Source organism: Felis catus, chromosome A2 (assembly GCF_018350175.1).
Source record: "Felis catus isolate Fca126 chromosome A2, F.catus_Fca126_mat1.0, whole genome shotgun sequence".
Classification (NCBI taxonomy): Eukaryota; Metazoa; Chordata; class Mammalia; order Carnivora; family Felidae; genus Felis; species Felis catus.
Window position 1 is genome coordinate 26,842,537 of NC_058369.1, and position 20,917 is coordinate 26,863,453.

Sequence of the window (20,917 nt, forward strand, 5' to 3'; positions counted from 1 at the left end):
TTTTTTCTTCATGTTATAGGTTGTTTATTGTCAAATCCATAGTCCTTTGATATTTTCTTAAACAGATGAAATTTGCTTTTTTCCCCTTGGGAAATGACAGACTATAGAGATAGCTGAGAAATACGATTAAATTAGTTTAATTACTTCATGTCGGCTTGGTAAGTCACTGCTCTTTAATGCAAAAACTGCCACTTGTAATTAATGACTGTCCATACTGGTTCAATTGATCAAATGTCTAATACACATAAAACATTGAAAGAAGTTCTGTATATCTTACAGCAATTCAGTGGAGAAGTCTTGTCCCAAGGGTATGTAAATCTGAAGTACAAGAAACCTCTGGATCAGTCCAACTAGAATGAGAGAGGAAAAATATACATTAATACGTCCCAACCATTTATATGTGCATATAAACACACACAACCACACACATTCAACAATCTGAAGCTTTTAACGTTTCAGTAATACAGACCTGTAATAACACAACCCAGGAGTTACAGCCTCATTATAAAAGCAAAAAAGTTGATGAAAATCAAACGAAACTCTAACAACAAATGTTGCCTTTTAAAGTCCCATCTGTAGGGTGAAATTTTTATGAAAAATTAAAAAATAGTAATTTTTTATTTACTATTTTTATTAAGTTGCAAGAGAATGTACACAGAGGACTGCATTCAACAGAAACATATAAAATTAAACTACAGATTCCCATCAAGGCAGCCATAAAAGCGTGTGGCAATTATTTTTATCCACTGACAGTTTTAACTGTACTAAACAACTTAATAAAAAACAATAGATCAAGAAAAACAATTCTAATTATGACAAGTACAACTGAAGGTTTGATGAGCCATATCTAGTTCATATGGTTTTAAATGTGTCTATAGTGAGATGGATGGAGGAACGTAGTTTCATTTATAATACCTTTTGTTAATTTAACATACTTTTAATTAATTCAAAGCTCACAAACTGCAAACTGCTTTTATTCTCCATCACCAGCTTCATCTGAATTAAAAATATATGAAGAAAAGCCAACCCCTACGGCACTTTTGACAGCTGAAGTGTACAACTGTTTGAAAAACCAATTGATTTTATATTACCTCTTCAGACCTACTCACTTAATTCCTTTTCTCTTAGGTTTTGAACCTTTGCTTGATCTCTCAATTACGATGCTCCTAATGGATGTTTTAGAATCACTTCCTCCTAAAACATCCCTTTTAGGAACTTTTTTCCTCATGTGGGACTTCGTTAGGAAATGGAAATGTTTTCACTTATCTGTGAACCTGTCCTACAAATCTAATAGTATAGGGCAATGCTTGAAGAGGCAACTGGTCTAAGATGCACATTATTTTCTATTTATTCTGACTTAGGAGGATTAACAAATTTAAGTATTTTAAAGCAACAATACATGCTTGGATAGTCTATATATAACTTCTTGTTCAGAAATTCCTTCAGTGAACTGTTTTGCAACATTCCTGAACAACTTAGAGTTTCTACATTTTCCCTGAAATTTAGTTTCTAAAAAACAAACATATTAGGTCAAGTCTGCTTACTACTTTTTAAATCAGATATTCAAGGATAACTTTTACTTATAATGTCAAGCTTATAAACTGCTCCAGAGAGCCATCCATAGACTAGCAATACAATGGCATTAGGGAGTAACAGGCTCTGACCTTTGAAAATTCTCTAGGAACAGGATTTTACTAAATTTATGGAAAAAGTCAGCGAGGCAACCTGAATTCTGGACTACAAAACCAATGTGAGACACCAAAAACGAGGCCAACTTGAATAAACCATCATTAATTAATCTCTCTCTTGCATCTTCCACTGATTTTTCTATTGCACAATGGCCTCTGTATATAGAGCTGAGAGAGCACCTGGATAAATGAAATCAGTCTTCACAAAGGTCCCTAAGTTGTGTCCCACATCTCACTGAATCAGCACTGTTCTCTTCAAACACAAGGAGCTCCACATATAGGGCATTTTCCTATGAACATTTTTAGATCTGAAAGACACTTGCTCTTAAAAAAAGAAAGCTTTGTAATTCTACTTTCTCACATATAGAAGCCCTAGTTTCCAAAAGGCTTCACTTCTAAGATTAAAAGAAGTATGACAACACCATATGGTGATGATCTGACAAAGTAAAAAGTACTTTAATAACATTTGACATACACTGATCCTGTGTGTCAGAAATGCTAAATAAACTCCCTAGTAATTTTTTTTTCCAGTGGCCTAGTAAATTTAAACTGACTCTTCATGTCTACCTTATATTGAAAATCACTCTAACTAATGCTGAATGTGAACTACTAGTAGTCCAAAAATGCCCGAGTATATAAAAATTCATAAAAATCTAGTTTTTTACTGAAATACACAGGTTTCTGCAGTTTTCTAATCTGTTTTCTGCTGAAATTAATTACCTCTATTTTTAAGGGCTCAGGTCCTTTTTTCCTTTGAATATTTTCAAATGCATTTAACTGGTAAAACACCATTCATTTTTTTAATTTTTTTTAATGTTTATTTATTTTTGACAGAGAGAGAGAGAGAGAGAGAGAGACAGAGCATGAGCGGGGGAGGGGCAGAGAGAGAAGGAGACACAGAATCAGAAGCAGGTTCCAGGCCCCGAGCCATCAGCATACAGCCCGATGCAGGGCTTGAACTCACAGACTGCGAGATCACGACCTGAGCCGAAGTTGGATGCTCAACCAACTGAGCCACCCAGGTGCCCCAGTACACCATTCGTTTTTTAAGCAGTGGGTTTTATAGCTGTTCCCTCACAGCCAGTAACAGTTAGATGCCGAACACATACCTCACGAGTGTTTGTTTTACCGTCCAAGAGTTTGGGACTAGAACACTGCAAGGTAATCCTTTCCATATGTCCTGCTAAGTCACAGCTGAAGCTATTTCCTGGTTCCCAGCATAGTCCCAGCACAAACAGCCTGCTAAAGTCCACTCTTCTACTTCAACCCAGAAGATGGTAAACGGCTATGCCTCTGTTACTGGGCATTCCATATTCCTCGGGCAAATCAGAAAACCTTTCTGGGCTCTTTCACTTTCGTGTGTAAAACTGGGTTAATAAATTAGATCTGTACCTCACAGGATTATCTGTATGGATTAAATTAGATCTATCATTCAATAAAGATTTATTAAGCATCTACTACATGCCAGACTCGATGTGGACATTTTTGTAGTGACTAAGACAGCCACGGTCTCTGCTCTCTTGGAACTTCTATTCTAGTTCCAGGAAGAAGATCAGGGTGCAATGAAAGCATATAATCCTGGGTCGTTGCAGGAAAGAGGATGATGAGTGAAGGTTCTCTGGCAGAAATAACATTGGAATTCAGCTGAAAAGAATAAGCAGGGGTTGAGTGGGCAAGGCAGATGAAGGAACACATATTACAGGGAGAGGGAATACTCCATCATGTGATGAAAGAAACCATGGTATAATGGATGGATTGAAAGACCTAAAGGGCTGGTAGGAGAGTCAGAAAGGGAAAAGCAGCAGGAGGTAATTCTGGCAAATAGCTAGGATCTCAATCTTTCAGGACCATGAAGGCCATCCAAAGGATACAGGTCATCCCAAAATCAATGGGAAGCCACTCATCCATTCATTAATTTATCCCACACAGATTTATTGAATGTCTACTATGTGTTGGGCACTATTGTAGGTGAACAAAACACACTGAATTTCTGTGCTGGGGGTGTTTGCTTTTTGGCAATGGTGAGAAAAATAATTGGTAAAAAAATAACCCTAAGAAACAAACAGCATGTTAAATGGTGAAAGTACTATGGGAAAAAGTAGAGAAAGGTAAAAGGGATCAACAGTGTGTGGAAGGGATATAAATTACAGGGCAGATGGGTCTCTCACTGAGATGACTTTTTTTTTTAATGTTTTTTTTTTGAGAGAGAGAGAGAGCGCATGCGCGCACACGTGCGCGTGCACATGAATGGGGGAGGGGCACACAGAGAGAGGGAGACACAGAATCTGAAGCAGGCTCCAGGCTCTGAGCTGTCAGCACAGAGCCCAATGTGGGGCTCGGACTCAAATGGTGAGATCATGACCTGAGCCCAAGTTGGACGCTTAACTGACTGAGCCCCCCCCCTCCCCCCCAGGAGCTTGGAGAAGATGACGTTTTAATAAAGGCCTAAAGGAGGGGAAAGGGTGAGCCATGCAGCTATTTGGCAAAAGAAAGCTCTAGGCAGAGGATTACCAGCTTATGCATAGGTGCTAAGGTGACAGGGCAGCAGGCTATGTTTGAAAACAGCAGGGAGACCTGTATGGTTGCAGCAGAGTTAACAACAGAAAGAGTAATTGGAGGTAAGATCAGAGAGCTAAGAGGGCACCAAATACTGCAAGGTCCTACAATCTTTGGTTTTTAACCAAGAGAGATGGGGCATTTTCAGGAGAGGATAGTTCAAAGTACTGCTCTAGCTGTGAAATTGACAACAAACTGTAGGGAGGAAAGTAAAAAAATACAGGGAGACCAATGAGAAGACAGCTGCATGAGACATTCCAAGCATGAAGTAACGGTAGGATTGGCGGGGACAAGAAGTACTAGACTCTAAAACTAAGTTAAAGATAGAACCAACAAGATCTTCCTGATGGAAGGAATGAAGAAAAGAAAAATTGGACTGACATAAGTTTTCTTGAGCCACTGAAAAGACAAGTTGCTAACTGAGATGTGGCTGTCTACAGCAGTACGAGTAATTTCTAGGGTTAAGCAGTCCAAGGAGAAATGTCATACTAGCAACTGAAACTACAAGTCTGGAGTTTGAGAGGGAAGTCTGATTTGGAAATAAACGTAAGCTGGAGTAAGACAGAGATGGCATTTAAAACCATGAGACTAGCACCGATAACCAAGGGAGGAAATGCAGAAAGAGGGTAAAGGGTCAGGTCCACAGGCACTGCAACATTAAGCTGGGTTGAGGAGAAGAGGAAGAACCATGAAAGGAAACTAAAAAGGAAGACGAGTGAAGTAGAAAGGGAACTAGGAGGATGGGCATCCTGGAAGATGAGTGAAGAAAAGGGTGTCAACTTTATCAAATGCTGTTGATATGTTAAGCAAGATGAGGGCTGAGAATGAGCCACTGGATTCAGGAATAGAGAGATCACTAGTGACCTTGACAAGAGCATTCTCAGTAGAGTGGTGAGGTCAAGGCCACTGAAGGGTTTTAAACAGAGCAAGTCATAATGACATTTATTTTAGAAAGAATACCAAAATGGGAGTTGGGGGGAGGCCTGGGGGAAACCTCATAAAGATGACCTCATCCTCCAGAGCAGCTGAAACTCAGATAAACACAAGGCTTCAGGGATGCTGATCCCAAAAGACACACCATTGGATCCAGATGCCACTGGCAAAGAAAACAGTAATTTCAAACAAAAGCCTTAAACAGAAAGTCCTGGGACAGACCATCCAAATGATAAGTCCTGGGACAGACCATCCACATGTCCGCATGTGACAGAGCTGCTTCTCTTAGGGGCAGCTCCATAGCGTGATCCAGGATGAAGAGTAGCATGGAATTATTTATTTAGTTAATCATTTACTTAAGTCTGGTTAGGAAGGTGAATTGGCTATAATCAGAAATTATGACCCAAATTGTTACAGTTTCTTAATGTGGACTATTTAACAAACTTAACAAGTACCAACTATATATGATATGCTAAGTCAGGCGTACGAAGAGATGGTGAAAGATTCGTGCACTGGAGAAGTGTATAATCTGATCATTAATATCACATTTTCCTTTATTTGATAAGATGTTAAGTAAAAAACAAGCAAAACTCTGGCATTCAGAGATGCTCAAATATAATTCAGAAATATCATTACTTAAAATGAAAAGTTAGGGGAGTCTGGGTGGCTCGGTCAGTTAAGAGTCCGACTCTTGATTTCGGCTCAGGTTATGATCTTATGGTCATGAGATTGAGTCCCACTTTGGGCTCCGCATTGGGCGTGGAGCTTAAGACTCTCTCTCTCCCTCTTCCTCTGCCCCTCCTCTGCTACCACTCTCTCACATGTGCTTTCTCTCAAAAAAATGAAAATAATGAAAAGTTAAACATACTTTCGTCATTAAACTTTTTTCCTAAGTACCTAATATAGTAGGAAATACATATGGGGTACCTAATGTCAAGTTTGCATAAATAAAGTGGATGTTTACTCTTAAAATAGGAGTGTATAATGGTAACTGAATTAAATTTAGAAATGTTAATTGAAAGCTAATTCTCCATTCAAGACACACCATTTAAGTTTAACAACAGCTTCACTTAGAAGGTCATTTTATACTAGTAAAAATAGCTATAAAGTTCCGTTATCAAAAATTACAAATAATTAATCTTAAAGGCATTAGTACAAGGCAGACTCTGTAAACTGTTCCATTTGTTATAGTACCACACATGCTACAGAAGAGCCCGATTAATTTTTAATTGAAGGGCATTGTACAAGAAATACATTAAAAGAGTCTTCTGTTTCTTCCAATTAAAACTATCATTTTTCCTTTTAAAAAGCAATTATAACACGTTAAATTTGTTTTATTTCTAAAAAAAAAAAACTTACATAAATGTAGGTAAAGGGAGCTTGTCTTTAGTCACTGAGCCTCTGGTAGAGGAGAAATCTTTCTCAGATCCACCTGAGAAAGGTTACCAGAAGTGATTTGATTTTATTGATAACATGATTATGTGCATAGATGCTAAGGGCATTACACAGAAGTATAGGCCAACAAGAGACCTTGTTTTAGAACAAAGTCATGTTCCTGCAAATCAGATATATCCATCTCACAAAGTCAATATCCTTAAAAAAGAGATGGACCATGTCTCCTGTAGTAAAAATAACCTACAGTTTCAGGCATATTTCTCTGGCTCACCTTACTTAGTTCACCTCATTTGTAAGCATATACATTTTTGAGGAAATAATTTAAAAAAAAACTCTACTGTTTAAAAAAAACAGGAACTATGAGGAAATCATAATTTTATCAACTTTTTTTTTTTTTTTTTTATTCTTGGGACAGAGAGACACAGAGCATGAACGGGGGAGGGGCAGAGAGAGAGGGAGACACAGAATCGGAAAAAGGCTCCAGGCTCTGAGCCATCAGCCCAGAGCCCGATGCGGGGCTCGAACCCACGGACCGCGAGATCGTGACCTGGCTGAAGTCGGACACTTAACCGACTGCGCCACCCAGGCGCCCCAGGAAATCATAATTTTAAAATGGTAGCAAATTCATTAAAATTATTTCAAAAAGATTATCCCTTCTCTTTCAGGTTCTGTTTCTTATTTTAGAAAGAAACACTGGCAAACCATTTTAAAATTAATCACCTTCCATCTATAATTTCTATGATTTGGTTTATGTGTTAGAAATCTAAAATATACATGCAGTAGCTTGAAGTGGTAGCTAAAGCAGAGCCTGTGAAAGTTTGCGAAGCTAAATCAAAAGGAGAAAATCCAGTACGAAGAACAGATCTTTTCATAACTTTTTTTTTTTTTTTTTGAGAGAGAGAGTGCAAGTAGGGGAGAAGGGAAGAGGGAGGGAAGAAAGAATCATAAGCAGGTTCCATGCTCAGCATGGAGCCAGACAGGGGCACTTGATCCCATGACCCTGGGATTAAGACCTAAGCCAAAATCAACAGTTGGACATTCAACTGACTGGGCCATCCAAGTGCCCCTCAATCAATGTTCTTAATTGATAAAGGAACAGATAAGTAAATGATTAACATAAAAAAATAACTGGCTGCTTATACTTAATAAACCACCTGAAATCTATAGTTAATAAATACATAGCATAAAGTTGATGAAAATCTGATTAATCATTTTGAAAAACTATATTTCTTACATTGCCATCAGTTTACTCAAAGCCCAATTTGATAGGTGATAGAGTCCTGAATTTTAACCTTGGTTCTGCCAATAACTGCGCTTCTGATTGTAAATTCAGGTGATCTCTCAAGGTTCCTTCTGCTTTAAAATGCTGATCCGAATTTCCAATGTAAGAATTGAAAATCTACTCTTTGGGCTTTTGTTGAAACACATTTATATCTAAACATATTAAATATTAATATTCCTAATGGTATTACAAGTTGATGTGTCATTAAGTAATGCCTTCTATAGTTTCTTACACAACTTTTTCTCATGAATTCATTCCTATCATTTAGAACTCCTGGGTTTATTTCAAAGCTTACCCTTAACTTTCTGATTTCTTGATGAGGAGCCAACCTCAGTGTGTTCATTGCAAAAGAACCACTGTCAGGATTAAGAGAGTTAATAAATGTGAAATGCTAGGGAAATCATAGGCACATACTAATTACTCAATAACTATCAGTACTATGATAATCAATGGCTATCAAATAATCTTCTAAATCTTCTTAAAAACACTTCCAGATTTCAAACTAACATTGAAACAGAATATATGTATTTATATAATATTTATATATATTCAATACATATTATATAAAGCCTGGCAAAGGTTACTTCCTAAATTAAAAACAAGCCTATCACTTTAAGTAAACAGATGCCAGTAAAAATCAAACTAATGCCTGTGTAGTAGACCTAAAAGTATAACTTTAAGAATCAAACGTTAAGCTCTAATATTAAAAATCTTACTTACGGATTTGCTTATTCTCCTTTGGTAACTGGATTTTGTTTGTTTGGCTGCTGCCTTCCAGGACAAACACAAAGCTTTTAGCTTCTTTATCAAACTCCTGTAGAACAAAAATATAAACAATGGTATTTGGCTTCTATTATAAAATTGGAGCTGCAAACCCACAGAAAAAAAATTCCCAGAGTCAAATGACTTAAAAGTAGGCTCAGGCCTTGATGATACTTTCACCCTGAAATGTGCTGGGAACTGGACTACAGAAGCCACACTATGTCACTTGACAAATCCTCTTGTATCAAGAAACTCTTGCTCCCAAACTGTAAGAAGTTCCCCAGTTTCAGAGATTCCCGCTACTAATTTAGTTTCCAGAGCTTAGTTACTCTTCCTCTCACTTTATTTATGTATTTCTAATGGCACAGGCTGAACATCACTCTGTTACAGTACAAAAAAATCATCTACGGGTGCCTGGGTGGCTCAGTCGGTTAAGTGTCAGATTTCAGCTCAGGTCACCATCTTGTGTTTCACGAGTTTGAACCCCATGTCAGGCTCTGCGCTGACAGCTCAGAGCCTGGAGCCTGCTTCAGATTCTGTGTCTCCCTCTCTCTCTGTTCCTCACCCACTTGTGCTGTCTCTCAAAAATAAATAAACATTAAAAAAAATCATCTAACCTAAACTGTATCCAGTCCATAAGTTCCTTGGTGCCTGGCCATGGCTCATACAGAATTATTGCCTTATTTTACTAGTGCCCTAATGTGAAGTTCTATGTATCACCTACTTAAAATCAGTACAAAGCAAAGTGTTAACAATTAAGGTAACTTAAAAAAAATCTAATGTAGGAGAAACATAAACAAAACAAAACCTGAAAATAAAAAGCCTCCTTATACATGACAGTCCAATTTACATGACTTAAAGTGGGAATAGAAATTTTTTTCTATTTTTTTGAAGCAAATTCGAAATCTGAGTATAAATACCTGTTATAATATTTCACAGATCCTACAAATCTTCCATTCTGTATGTGTTAAGAAATGCATTGTAACTAATGGCTGCTAAGAATTAAATAACATTAAAATAAATCTGTACTGTATCCATCACAACAGCATCTCTCACGTATTTGAAATGAACACACATAGACTGAGTGTATTATTTATTCCATCTATACACAAGTTAGGCATATACTTAAAACCTTTCAACAGCTTACCCAAATCATCAACACAGTCCATAACCCGCCACGTGGTCTGGTCGCTGCCCGGTTTTTCAAACCTCAATCTTTCTCTCTCTTTCTCTCTCTTTTTCAATCCTGGCCTTAGTGGCCTTCTTGCAATCTCTTAAAAATTCTAAGCTCTCTCCTGCACAAGGAATTGGTATGTGTTTTTCCCTTTACTTGAAACACTCTTCTCTCTACCAGCCCCACACAGTATATAGTTAGCTCTCAGAGATCCAATGTCATTTCCTTGGGGAAGCCTTTGCTACACTCCCTGCTCTATACCATCAGAGCATCTTTTAACTCTCATTCACAGTTCAGAGCTGTAGGATTTTAAGCAAGTTGCTTACTCTCTCTATGGCCTCAGTTTTAGCATCCAGAAAATTGGCATAAAGTACCTATCTCACAAGACTACCGTATAGATACATATAACGTGCTTAATGCTGGATTTGGCAAACAGTAAGCACTCAGTTAACAGTAGCTTTAAAGAGTTTTCCATAGAACAAGGCCCACAGAAAGATATTCTTCTCTTTAGTTGTATAGGAGAGAAGAGAAAGAGAAAAGGATAAGGATGGATATAGGTTTTTAGATCTGGTGGCAGCAAGCTGAGACAGTTTCAATCTGATGGCATCAGTTTGCCCTGTGAAATGGGGTGTGAGGTCTTCTGGTGAGTCATTGAAGAGGGCCTGTCCTGGTTATAGGTTCGGAAGTAGGGGGTAGGGAGAATTGGTGATTGAAACCCTGAAGATAATGAAGAAATAATCATTTTAGGGGCGCCTGGGTGGCTCAGTTGGTTGAGCATCCGACTTCGGCTCAGGTCATGGATCTCGGGGTCTGTGGGTTCGAGCCCTGCATCAGACTCTGTGCTGACAGCTAAGAGCCTGGAGCCTGCTTCGGATTCTGTGTCTCCCTCTCTCTCTGCCCTTCCCCTGCTTGTGCTCTGTCTCTTTCTCAAAAATAAATACACATTAAACATAATAATAATCATTTTAAAGACTAAGAGAACATAAAAAGAGAACTTTCCAGGCTGTTCACGTTGAATTTATAGGAATATTAATCTAAGAGGCTATAGATATTTTCTCCAAAGTTATTGAGGAGCCCCAAAACCAGCTCAGAAAAGATAAATGACTGGGGATTCCGAGACGGTTGGCCTTCGTTAGGCAAGCACTATGAAAGAACAAAAAGCAAGGGCATTCAAGGTTTTGCCCAGGAAGTGACTGAAATTACAGACTGTGGATTCTGGGCTAGAGAGTAAAGGAAGTGAAAACAGAGAACGTACAAGCCTAAATAAAACTAAGCACAGGGGAAGTAGAAAGGCCAGTGGCCTAAAGGTCTCAATTAGATTGAAGAACAAATACAGTGAGTAACTGAGCAAACAGCCTTAAGAACTGAAGCTCGGGGGCAGAGGGGCATGTCTCAATGTCTTACTGATTTCAGAGGCCCTGCAGTTTGCAGTGATAAGGTCCAGGGCGTGACAGTGGCAGTGGGGGCTGACACAGAGCCCAAGAGGTTGTTAAGTGAAGAAATCAAGAAATTGGGAAGCACAAGGTTTGGAGAGATTTTCCTCACAAACACTGAAGTCACCTGAAACAACAATAGGACTTGGCTTACAGAGAAGGGTTATGAGCCCTGTGCCAAAGCCTTAAAGGACTGAGGAGTGGTGTCTGGGAGAGCTGCAGCCAACAGCATCATGAATGAACCAGTAAATACAGTTCTGAAACCTTATCAAGTCCCTTTTGTTATAACCTTCATTCTCATTTCATTCCAGGATTTAGGTGGCTCTAGCTTCCAGCACTTACTTTCCAAATCACAGAGGGACTGCCAAGGATCTTCCATTTTGCTCCAGGATTTTTGCCCTGAGCACTAAAGATTTCAACAAATGCACCTCCCTAGAAAACAAAAACATTAAACATGTTTAAATTATAGTGAAAGGCAGTGCTAAGGAGGAAATAACACCCACCACAGAGTCTATAACTGCTGTTCCAGGCATCTGTCTGTTGAGTAGATCTGGGAAGAAACATTACCCCTGTTATAACTCCTACATTATACCCTGATTGTACTTAAGCCACAACCATTCTGATTTGGGTCACCTTGGAGAAATGGTTTAAGGAATTTTTTTTCAAAGCACAATATACATTAAATTATGTTATACAAACCCTACAGTCTCTCAGTGTGGGGTTCCTTTACATGCCATGTATAAATCATGCTTACAAAACATTCTAGTCATGTCTGACTAAAGGGTTTAAACTCAACTCTAGAGCCAGGCTAATAAATTCTGATAAATTATCTGTGGCTACAAGCTTTTCAGTCATACTGACCAGAGCTCCAACACTAGCTTTGGCATTTATTAAATGTCCAACCTTGAGAGCTATTTAACTTCTTGATTCTCCATCTGTAAAATGGGTTGTTGGATTACACGAGATAGTAAATAGACCATCAAGCACAATACCTTGTACATAGCAAGGGCTCAATAGTGTCAGCAATAATTATTCAAAAAAAGGGCGAATTGAATATATTGGCACTGGTCAATAAAAAAGCTTGGGAAAGAGTGAGGGATGGGAGACAATTCTTATTCTGAGCATTCCTAGATCTTTGCAGATATTTAATATAATTTGGAAATCTATAAAATCTGTACAAGAAAAACAGAGAATCATTTCTATAGACATGTGTTCCCTATTGTAAACCTGAGAATATGGAGGGCCATGCTTATGTAAAAATACTGAACACATAACTGAATATCCATAAGCTTTAATTATCAAAGAAAAGAATTAAGATGATTATCTCTGAGGAAGAGTTAATTGCAAGAAATTGAGAATCTGAAATGAAGACTAAATATGCTTTTCTTTTATAGTCTGTTTTAATTATAAGCAGCAGATGAGCAAATCCATCTGATTTTTGTAAAGAATTTCCAGCTTTTAATTATTCCCAATAATATAAAGATATTTTGGCTTCTTAGTTTTAACACAGTCACATTAAGACACTTAATCTCTTACTTAGCCAGTATCATGTGCAAACTGTGTGTAGGAACTAATTACTATAAATTACTATAACTTCTGGAATTAGGTCATATATCAAAAAAAAATTTAAATCTGAGGCAGTTTTTTCCCTCCCTTTTTGAAGAAAGCTCCTTGTACCTCGAAAAATACTCCTCCCCTCTTCCTTCCGCTTTCTCTGATTTTACAAGTTTCCCACAGTGGGCATATGCTTTTTTATAGCAATATATTTTACTTATATTACGTGAGATACCAGTGTGTATCAATAGTGAGAGGCACTTGGTAAAACTCAAGATTTATGGGCCCTGCCCTTTAGATTCCGGTCTAGGAGGTCTGGTTGGGGGTTTAAGATCTGCATTTTAATAAGTCACGGGCAATCCATACAGCTTGAAAAGAACTTGAGCTGACGACTGAACAAAAGCCAAATCACATGCCCAAACCTTGGCTCCCTTCTTCTTTTTTCTTTTGGAGTGAAGACCACACTCATCCAGTACTTCCTCCGCACCCAGAAAAAGACCCAGTTATGGGGGAATGGGGAGGGATCTTTGTCCTCACCCCGAATGCGAACTACCTCACCCTAGAGGAAAATACTATACACAGGTTGGAGAGTCGTTTCGGGTTACCTGGTACTCATTTTTGAACATTCCCGCAGGGAGCCCGGGGCTTGGGGGGCACGGAGTTCAGGGCGTCCAGGGAGTGGCGTGACCCTGATGGCTGGAAATCGGCGGGCCGGAGCCCCAGAGCCCGACCGCGGGTAAGGGAAGGGCTTAGTGCGTGGCCCCGACTCTTCTCAGCCCCCGGTCAGCTCCTCGTCGAGCCCCTGCCCCGCACCATCGCGACCCCCGCCTCAGGGGTGCCCAGGCACGAGATGGCGCAGCTGCCTGGGCAGGCTCCGGGCGGCCCCCTGGGGAGTGATTGTGTGCGTAACCTACGAAACGGGGAGCCCAACCACGAAGCCACCGAAAACCGCCCGCTCGCCCGGGAGAGACGGGCGCGCTCCCGCCGCCGCCCCGCCCCCGAATTCGATCGGAAAAGGGAGGGGCCGAGCGGCGCCAGCTATGGGGCCGCACCCATTGGCTCCCACGAGGCGCCTGCGCGTTGAGCTCTGTGGGCTTCTTGCCTATGGGCAAGTGAGACTAAGCCGTGACGTCGACGTTGCCCTGGCAACCTAGGGACACTCTTGGAGTTGTTGGACCGCCCAACCCGTGACTTGCGCTCTGTAAAGTCGTGACCTGTGTGTGCGGAAAAAACCTAAAATGAGCCTGGTTTAAGAGCTACCACAGGTGCTGGACTCTTCTAGAAAACCTGTCGCGTCGGTTTGGTCTCCTTTATAACACCGTTAACTGGTAGGTTGCTGAAGGAAAGAGGCGTGGAACTGTGGAACCCTCACATGGCCTTTGGTTCGAAGGTTCCCAAACGTGGTCTCATTGAGGCAGTTATAGGCACTGCTAGCCCCTTTCATTGTTTCAGAAGGCCCAAGGAAGTAGGAGTATTTTACTCAAAATTACTGCACATGTTAAAAAGCCAAGGGTTTTTGCTCAAAATAATAACTACATACAGTATTGAGTCAGGCACTTTCCTAAGTTTAACTATTCGGTTATTTCATTTAGTTTCTAGGTCAGAACCACTCTTATAAGGTTGTTATTATTATCAGTCTTTGGCTCAGAAAGGTAAAACAGCTTGCCCAAGATCACATGGCCAATAAGTGATGGAGCTGATTTGGTGCTCTTGTCTAATGTTGTACTCAAGGCTGAGTTAGCTCCTGGTATAGTGTTATTAATAACCAGGTACCACTCATGGAGCGCCTACTACAGGCCAAGTGCTTCACAGGTCTACAACTGTGTGACGTTAAGGATTAGTGTTCTTTCAGCTGAGAATATTTCATTTCAGCATTGATTAGGAATTTACTCAAGGACATGATGTTACTTTTTAGTTATGACTAAGCCTGATACTCTAATTCACCGAAAAGTCTTAACTATTTGTGTCCCCTACAGTATGCCACCCACTGTGAATCATGCATAGCATGAGAAAATGAATGCTGTCTGCACCTGCTCCTTATCAAGGCTAAGAAAACTGATAAGGAACAAACTTATTTCAACACACTAAGTCTAACACTAGGTGTGTACACAGGCAGAGGTGAGGCTGCCACATAATGTTGCAGTAAAAATATCTAGAATCCAGAATCCCTGATTCCTAGAGCTCAAACCTAGTTCAATAAGTCTTTGGTTAGATTCTGGGCTGGACGCATTGGGAATTACGGCCAACAGACATCGTCTCCTGTCTTAATAAGACTTGTTATCTACTGGGGACATTTATTCACTTATCAGATAATTCCTATGGTTGTAATATATGCTAGACACTATGCCAAGAACTAGGTATAGAGGAAAGGCCCCATCTCTATGGAGCTTACACATTCAAGGGGATGAGACACAATAAACATGTGAGTAAATAAATAATTACAACTTGTGATAAATCCCACGAATCTGGTGATAGGGAGTAACATTGGAAGGGCGTATTAGTTTCCTGTGACAGTTATAACAAGTTACCAAAAACTGTGTGCTTAAAACAACAGAAATGTATTCTCTCAAAGTTCTGGAGGACAGAAGACCAAAAATGAAGGTGTCAATAGGGCAGCACTCTCTTTGGAAGCTTTAGAGGACAATCTGCTCCTTGCTTCTTCCAGCGTCTTGTGGATTTTAGCATTCCTTGACTTGTGACTGCATCTCTCCGGTCTCTGCCTCCATGGTCACAATGAATACCTTTTCTTTTTTTGTGTGTATATCTTCTCTCAGTATCTCTTACAAGGACTATTATGATGACATCTAGGACTCACTTGGAAAATTCAGGTTTATCTCTTTATTGCATGATCCTTAACTTAGTCACATCTGCAAGACCTGTTTTCCAGATAAGGAAACATTCACACCTTCCAAGGGGTAGATGTGGGCATCTTGGGGGTTGAGAGGAGGTCCAATTTTCTGGCCTGACACAAACGGTGACTTTCACTATAATACAAAGAAGTTTTAGATAAGTGCCTTAAGAGAAGCAAAAAGTCAGTGTGAGTACAGGGGGAATCCAGGAGACATCTTAAGGCTTTTAACAATCTACCTGGGTCACTGAAAAGCATGTTGTAACAACAAAGCTGAAGAGAAACTCACAACTTTGTCCTGTGTTATTTTCTTTCTCTCCTTATCATTATCTGTATTTATTTGTTTATATGTTTATCATCTGTCTTAAGTTATTAGAAGGTAAATTTGATGAGGGCAAGGATTTTTTTCTGTGTTCATCATTATATCTCATCTAGAGTAGTGCTTGGCACATAATAGGTGTTTTGTAAACACACATTTATTGATTGAATTAAAGGAACCTTGTCCTTCCAAATTCACCATGTCCAAAATAAAACTTCTCCAGACCTGGGCCTTTTCCATCCTTCCCACTCTCACTAATACCACAGTGCCTCCTGTATCCTCTCTTCCTGTGGCATAGCAGCCTCCAAGATGGCCTCCACTGATCCACATCTTCTGGTATGTTTGTCCTTTGTGTAATCTCCCCTGGGAAGTGTACTGGACCTAGCGACTCACTCTAATGAATATAGTATGATGCTGTTAGGTCATTTCCAAGAGTAGGTTACAAAAAGATATGATTGCCTTCTTGCTCAGCTGCTTTTACTCCCTTGCTCTGGTTCTTCTCCCTACTTCTGTCCTTATACAAAGAAATCAAGTTTCTATATTGTGAGTACCCCTGGAGAGGTCCATGTTGCAGGGAACTGATGTCTCCAGCCAAAAGTCAATGAAGACTTTAGGCCTGTCAGCAGTCACATGAGTTAGGTTTAGAAGTGAATCCTTCCCTGGTCAAGCCTTGAGGTAAATGCATCCCTGGTCAGTGCTTTCATTGCAGCCTTATGACTAAGCCAGAGTCAGAGGCATCCAGCTAAGTCATATCCTAATTTTTGACCCACAGAAATTATGAGGTATTTATTGTACACTAAATTTTAGGGTAATTTTTTTACATGGCAATAGATAAATAATACACTCCCATACCAATCCATCACCTAAACCTATTTATCTATCTATCTTTCCTCCATTGTAGTCTCTACTCGGATTTACCTATGATTTGCTCTTCCCTGAACTACTATGATAGCCTCCTAATTCACACACCATGTTGGCTTCCCTTCAAACCCATCTGCACATTGCAGAGTCATATTTATAACACACAAATCCAGTCATATCAGTCTCTTGCTTCTAACCCTTTTGTGACTATAAACCTGTCTTCCTTTCCAGGTTCAATATATACAATATGCAGCCCCTTTCATTTCAGTTTCTTTTAGTTCTTCATGTTCAACATGTGTGCTTCCTCTGTAGGGTGCTGATATGTTCTTTTGAATAGATTACTTTTGCTCCCTTTTTTCTTTGGTTAAGGCCTACTTCTGTCAACACAGAGTTTAGATCAAGGGTTCCTTTCTCAGGGACACCTCTGATTTCCCTGACTTGATCAGATCCCCCTATTTATTAGTTCTCATAACATCTTAGTACTTAGCATTACTGAAATAATTGAAATTTTGTTGTGTTTATAATATTGGCCATCTCTGTTAGACTGTCGGTTTCAAGAGAGCAGGGACCATACCTGTTTTGTTTACCCTTGCATTCCTAGGGCCTAGTATACTAGCTCAACCTTGTACCTGGTATAACAAAACATTAGTTCCCCTGGATGAGTGAATGAGGGAGGGAGGAGATGAAGGATGAATATAATCTTAAAAGACAGGCATAGGCTTTGGTGTAGAGAAAATAAGAAAGCAGTTGAAAATATGTTAAAGTAAATGGGTGAATTAATAATCTCAGTTTATTGATGGGAAAGCTAGTTATGGAGGTGATTAATCATAGTGCATCAGTAAGTCTCTTTACTCAGGTGTTTTTTTGTTATTTTATCACTGGTTTATTCAATTTAAGGCTAGAAGAAACCAGTATCATTTACTTCAATCTCCCTATCTCCTTGAGAGAAAATAATTGTCCACTGTCCAGTTGCCCAGGGATTGAGTCATTGGGTCATTTCCTGACCCTCCTAACTCCAACAAGTTCAGGAGATTTATAATTGGACTTTGATTAACAAATAAGGGATAGGGCCTGTCCAGGCAATAGGCATTTCAAAGACGCCTGACTCAGATCAAAGTTGTTTTGTCTATGGTGAAATCTACCCTTACCAGTGATAGTGGTGTCTATAAAGCAAAATTAGAGTGTGTACTACTTTAACAATATGAACTCAAAATGAGAGCTAGGAAGAGACCCAATTTCACAATATCAGATGTTCTTGTTTGATCTGGATGAATGCAAGCCCATAACTAAACTCTTGGATTTGGCTATGACTTTAAGAATGGCTACCAAAATTCAGCCCTGACACCAAAAACAAAAAAATAAACTAAAACAAACTTGGCTTAAGCCAAGTTATTTATGTACATTATACAGTGAAACATTTTCTCTAATTTCTACAGTTTTTAAAGAAGTCAGTACATTTTGTAATTGTGCTAAATTGATTAACTTAATTTGACAGCCTTAAGAATTAGGCACTATACAAGCTTTAAAGTGTTTGTCTTTGTTCTACAAAGAAAGCAATTTGGTGGTGTATTAATGTTATTAAAGGATATTGGATGACATTTAAAATGGAATAGACTACTGTTTTTGAGGATGGTGGAATCTTTGTCAATGCCTTCAAGTTAGATGCTATGATTATCAATTTGACAAGAAATAGTATTCTTTCGAACTAAGAATATACAGTATTTACTACAATATAGTTGTAGCTTATATTTTGTTTGCAGTTCATAATCAAATTATTTGGCATAATGGGAAGGAAAAGATACTGGTTTGATGATCAAAGTTTGTTTTGCTGCACAATAATCTAGAAACATTTACTACTTGAAGAGTTATTTTATTCTATTTCCACATTATAGAATAACCTTATGAGTGACAATAATGCCAAGTTGATAGAATAATTTAAAAACTGTGACTATTTTATAGTTAAAGTAAGTTGAGAAAAATTAATGATACCTGAGTCATCCATCTGACTTTTGATTTGAGAGTAGTGATGTCTTCTTTTTTCAAGAAGGCGGGGTGTAGGGAAATATTTTGAGGGTTTTACTGTTGATAGATTTTTTTCCCCCTCTCTGGTCGATGAGGTTCTAATGACACTTTCCTGCCTATACCTTTAGATGACCAAATACTTCAAAATTCGTGTATTAACTTGAAATTTCCCAAACTAGCTACTACCTGATGATTTTCTCAGGGGGAAAAAAAAACTATTCCAGTAGTTGAATATTTAGGTATAAATACTTCTCTAAGATAGTTTTATAGAATAAGCACTTAGATTTAGAAAAATGAATATAGTTGTAAAATGCATCCTTGAAAAGATTAAATGAAGTGAGCTGATATTTTTTTTCTTTTTTTTAATTATTTATTTTTAAATTTACATCCAAGTTAGTTAGTATATAGTGTAACAATGATTTCAGGAGTAGATTCCTTAATACCCCTTACCCATTTAGCCCATGTCCCCTCCCACAACCCTTCCAGCAACCCTCAGTTTGTTCTCTATATTTAAGAGTTTTTTATGTTTTGTCCCCCTCCCTGTTTTTATATTATTTTATATTATTTATATTATATTTATATTTATATTATTTTTGCTCCCCTTCCCTTATGTTCATCTGTTTTGTATCTTAAAGTCCTCACATGAGTGAAGTCATATGATATTTGTCTTTCTCTGACTAATTTCGCTTAGCATAATGCCCTCTAGTTCCAGCCACGTAGTTGCAAAGGCAAGATTTCATTCTTTTTGATTGCCGAGTAATACTCCATTGTATATATATATACCACTTCTTCTTTATCCATTCTTCCATCGATGGACATTTGGGCTCTTTCCATACTTTGGCTATTGTTGACAGCACTGCTATAAACATCGGGGTACATGTGCCCCTTCAAAACAGCACACCTGTATCCCTTGGATAAATACCTAGTAGTGCAGTTGCTGGATCGTAGGGTAGTTCTATTTTTAATTTTTTGAGGAACCTCCATACTGTTTTCCAGAGTGGCTGCATCAGTTTGCATTCCCACCAGCAGTGCAGAAGAGATCCTCTTTCTTCGCATGCTCGCCAACATCTGTTGTTGTTCTGTTAGCCATTCTGACAGGTGTGAGGGGGTATCTCATTGTGGTTTTGATTTGTATTTCCTTGATGATGAGTGATGTGGAGCATTTTTTCATGTGTCGCTTGGCCATCTGGATGTCTTCTTTGGAGAAGTGTCTATTCATGTCTTTTGTCCATTTCTTCACCGGATTATTTGTTTTTTGGGTGTTGAGTTTGGTAAGTTCTCTATAGATTTTGGATACTAACCCTTTATCTGATATGTTGTTTGCAAATATCTTCTCCCATTCTGTCAGTTGCGTTTTAGTTTTGCTGATAGTTTCCTTCGCTGTGCAGAAGCTTTTTATTTTGAGGTCCCAATAGATCATTTTTGCTTTTGTTTCCCTTGCCTCCAGAGACGTGTTGAGTAAGAAATTGCTGCGACTGATATCAAAGAGGTTTTTGCTTTCTTTCTCCTTGAGGATTTTGATGGCTTCCTGTCTTACATTTAAGTCTTCCATCCATTTTGAGTTTATTTTTGTGTATGGTGTAAGAAGTGTTCCAGGTTCATTTTTCTGCATGTTGCTGTCCAGTTTTCCCAGCACCAGTTGCCGAAGAGACTGTCTTTAATCCATTGTATATTCTTTCCTGCTTTGTCAAAGATTAGTTGGCCATACATTTGTGGGTCTATTTCTGGGTTCTCTATTCTGTTCCATTGATCTGAGTGTCTGTTTTTGTGCCAGTACCATACTGTCTTGATGATTACAGCTGTGTAATACATCTTGAAATCCAGGATTGTGATGCCTCCAGCTTTGGTTTTCTTTTTCAAGATTGCTTGGGTATTCAGGGTCTTTTCTGTTTCCATACAAATTTTAGGATTGTTTGTTCTAGCTCTGTGAAGGATGCTGGTGTTATTTTGATAGGGATTGCATTGAATATCTAGATTGCTTTGGGTTGTATTGACATTTTAACAATATTTGTTCTTCCAATCCAGGAGCATGGAATATTTTTCCATTTTTTTGTGTCTTCTTCAATTTCTTTCATAAGCTTTCTATAGTT

General features: G+C 38.8%; 1 protein-coding gene and 1 long non-coding RNA gene across 28 annotated transcripts in view; one reads left to right on the plus strand and one right to left on the minus strand.

Moving 5' to 3' along the window:
* CFAP20DC (CFAP20 domain containing) overlaps positions 1 to 13,732 on the minus strand; it is a 246,747-nt gene extending 233,015 nt beyond the window's left edge. For 5 of the 22 annotated variants that reach the window (XM_045051767.1, XM_045051766.1, XM_019823578.3 and 2 more), the window contains exons 1-4: positions 13,383 to 13,721; positions 11,566 to 11,655; positions 8,575 to 8,668; positions 278 to 350 (exon numbers count right to left, since the gene is read on the minus strand). In XM_045051767.1, coding sequence (XP_044907702.1) covers positions 278 to 350; positions 8,575 to 8,668; positions 11,566 to 11,655; positions 13,383 to 13,403 — 278 coding nt within the window. In that variant the 5' untranslated portion in view covers positions 13,404 to 13,721. Of the gene's footprint in view, positions 1 to 277; positions 351 to 8,149; positions 8,211 to 8,574; positions 8,669 to 11,565; positions 11,656 to 13,382 lie in introns of those variants that run through there. The other 17 variants (XM_023249892.2, XM_045051770.1, XM_019823568.3 and 14 more) reach the window with 10 other exon arrangements.
* A 122-nt stretch (positions 13,733 to 13,854) lies between these two features.
* The window catches only part of LOC102901572, a 190,875-nt gene continuing 183,812 nt past the window's right edge, over positions 13,855 to 20,917 (plus strand). The window contains exon 1 of one of the 6 annotated variants that reach the window (XR_006593801.1): positions 13,855 to 14,105. This is a non-coding gene — a long non-coding RNA (uncharacterized LOC102901572). The remainder of the gene's footprint in view (positions 14,106 to 20,917) is intronic. The other 5 variants (XR_002740291.2, XR_002740290.2, XR_002740292.2 and 2 more) reach the window with 5 other exon arrangements.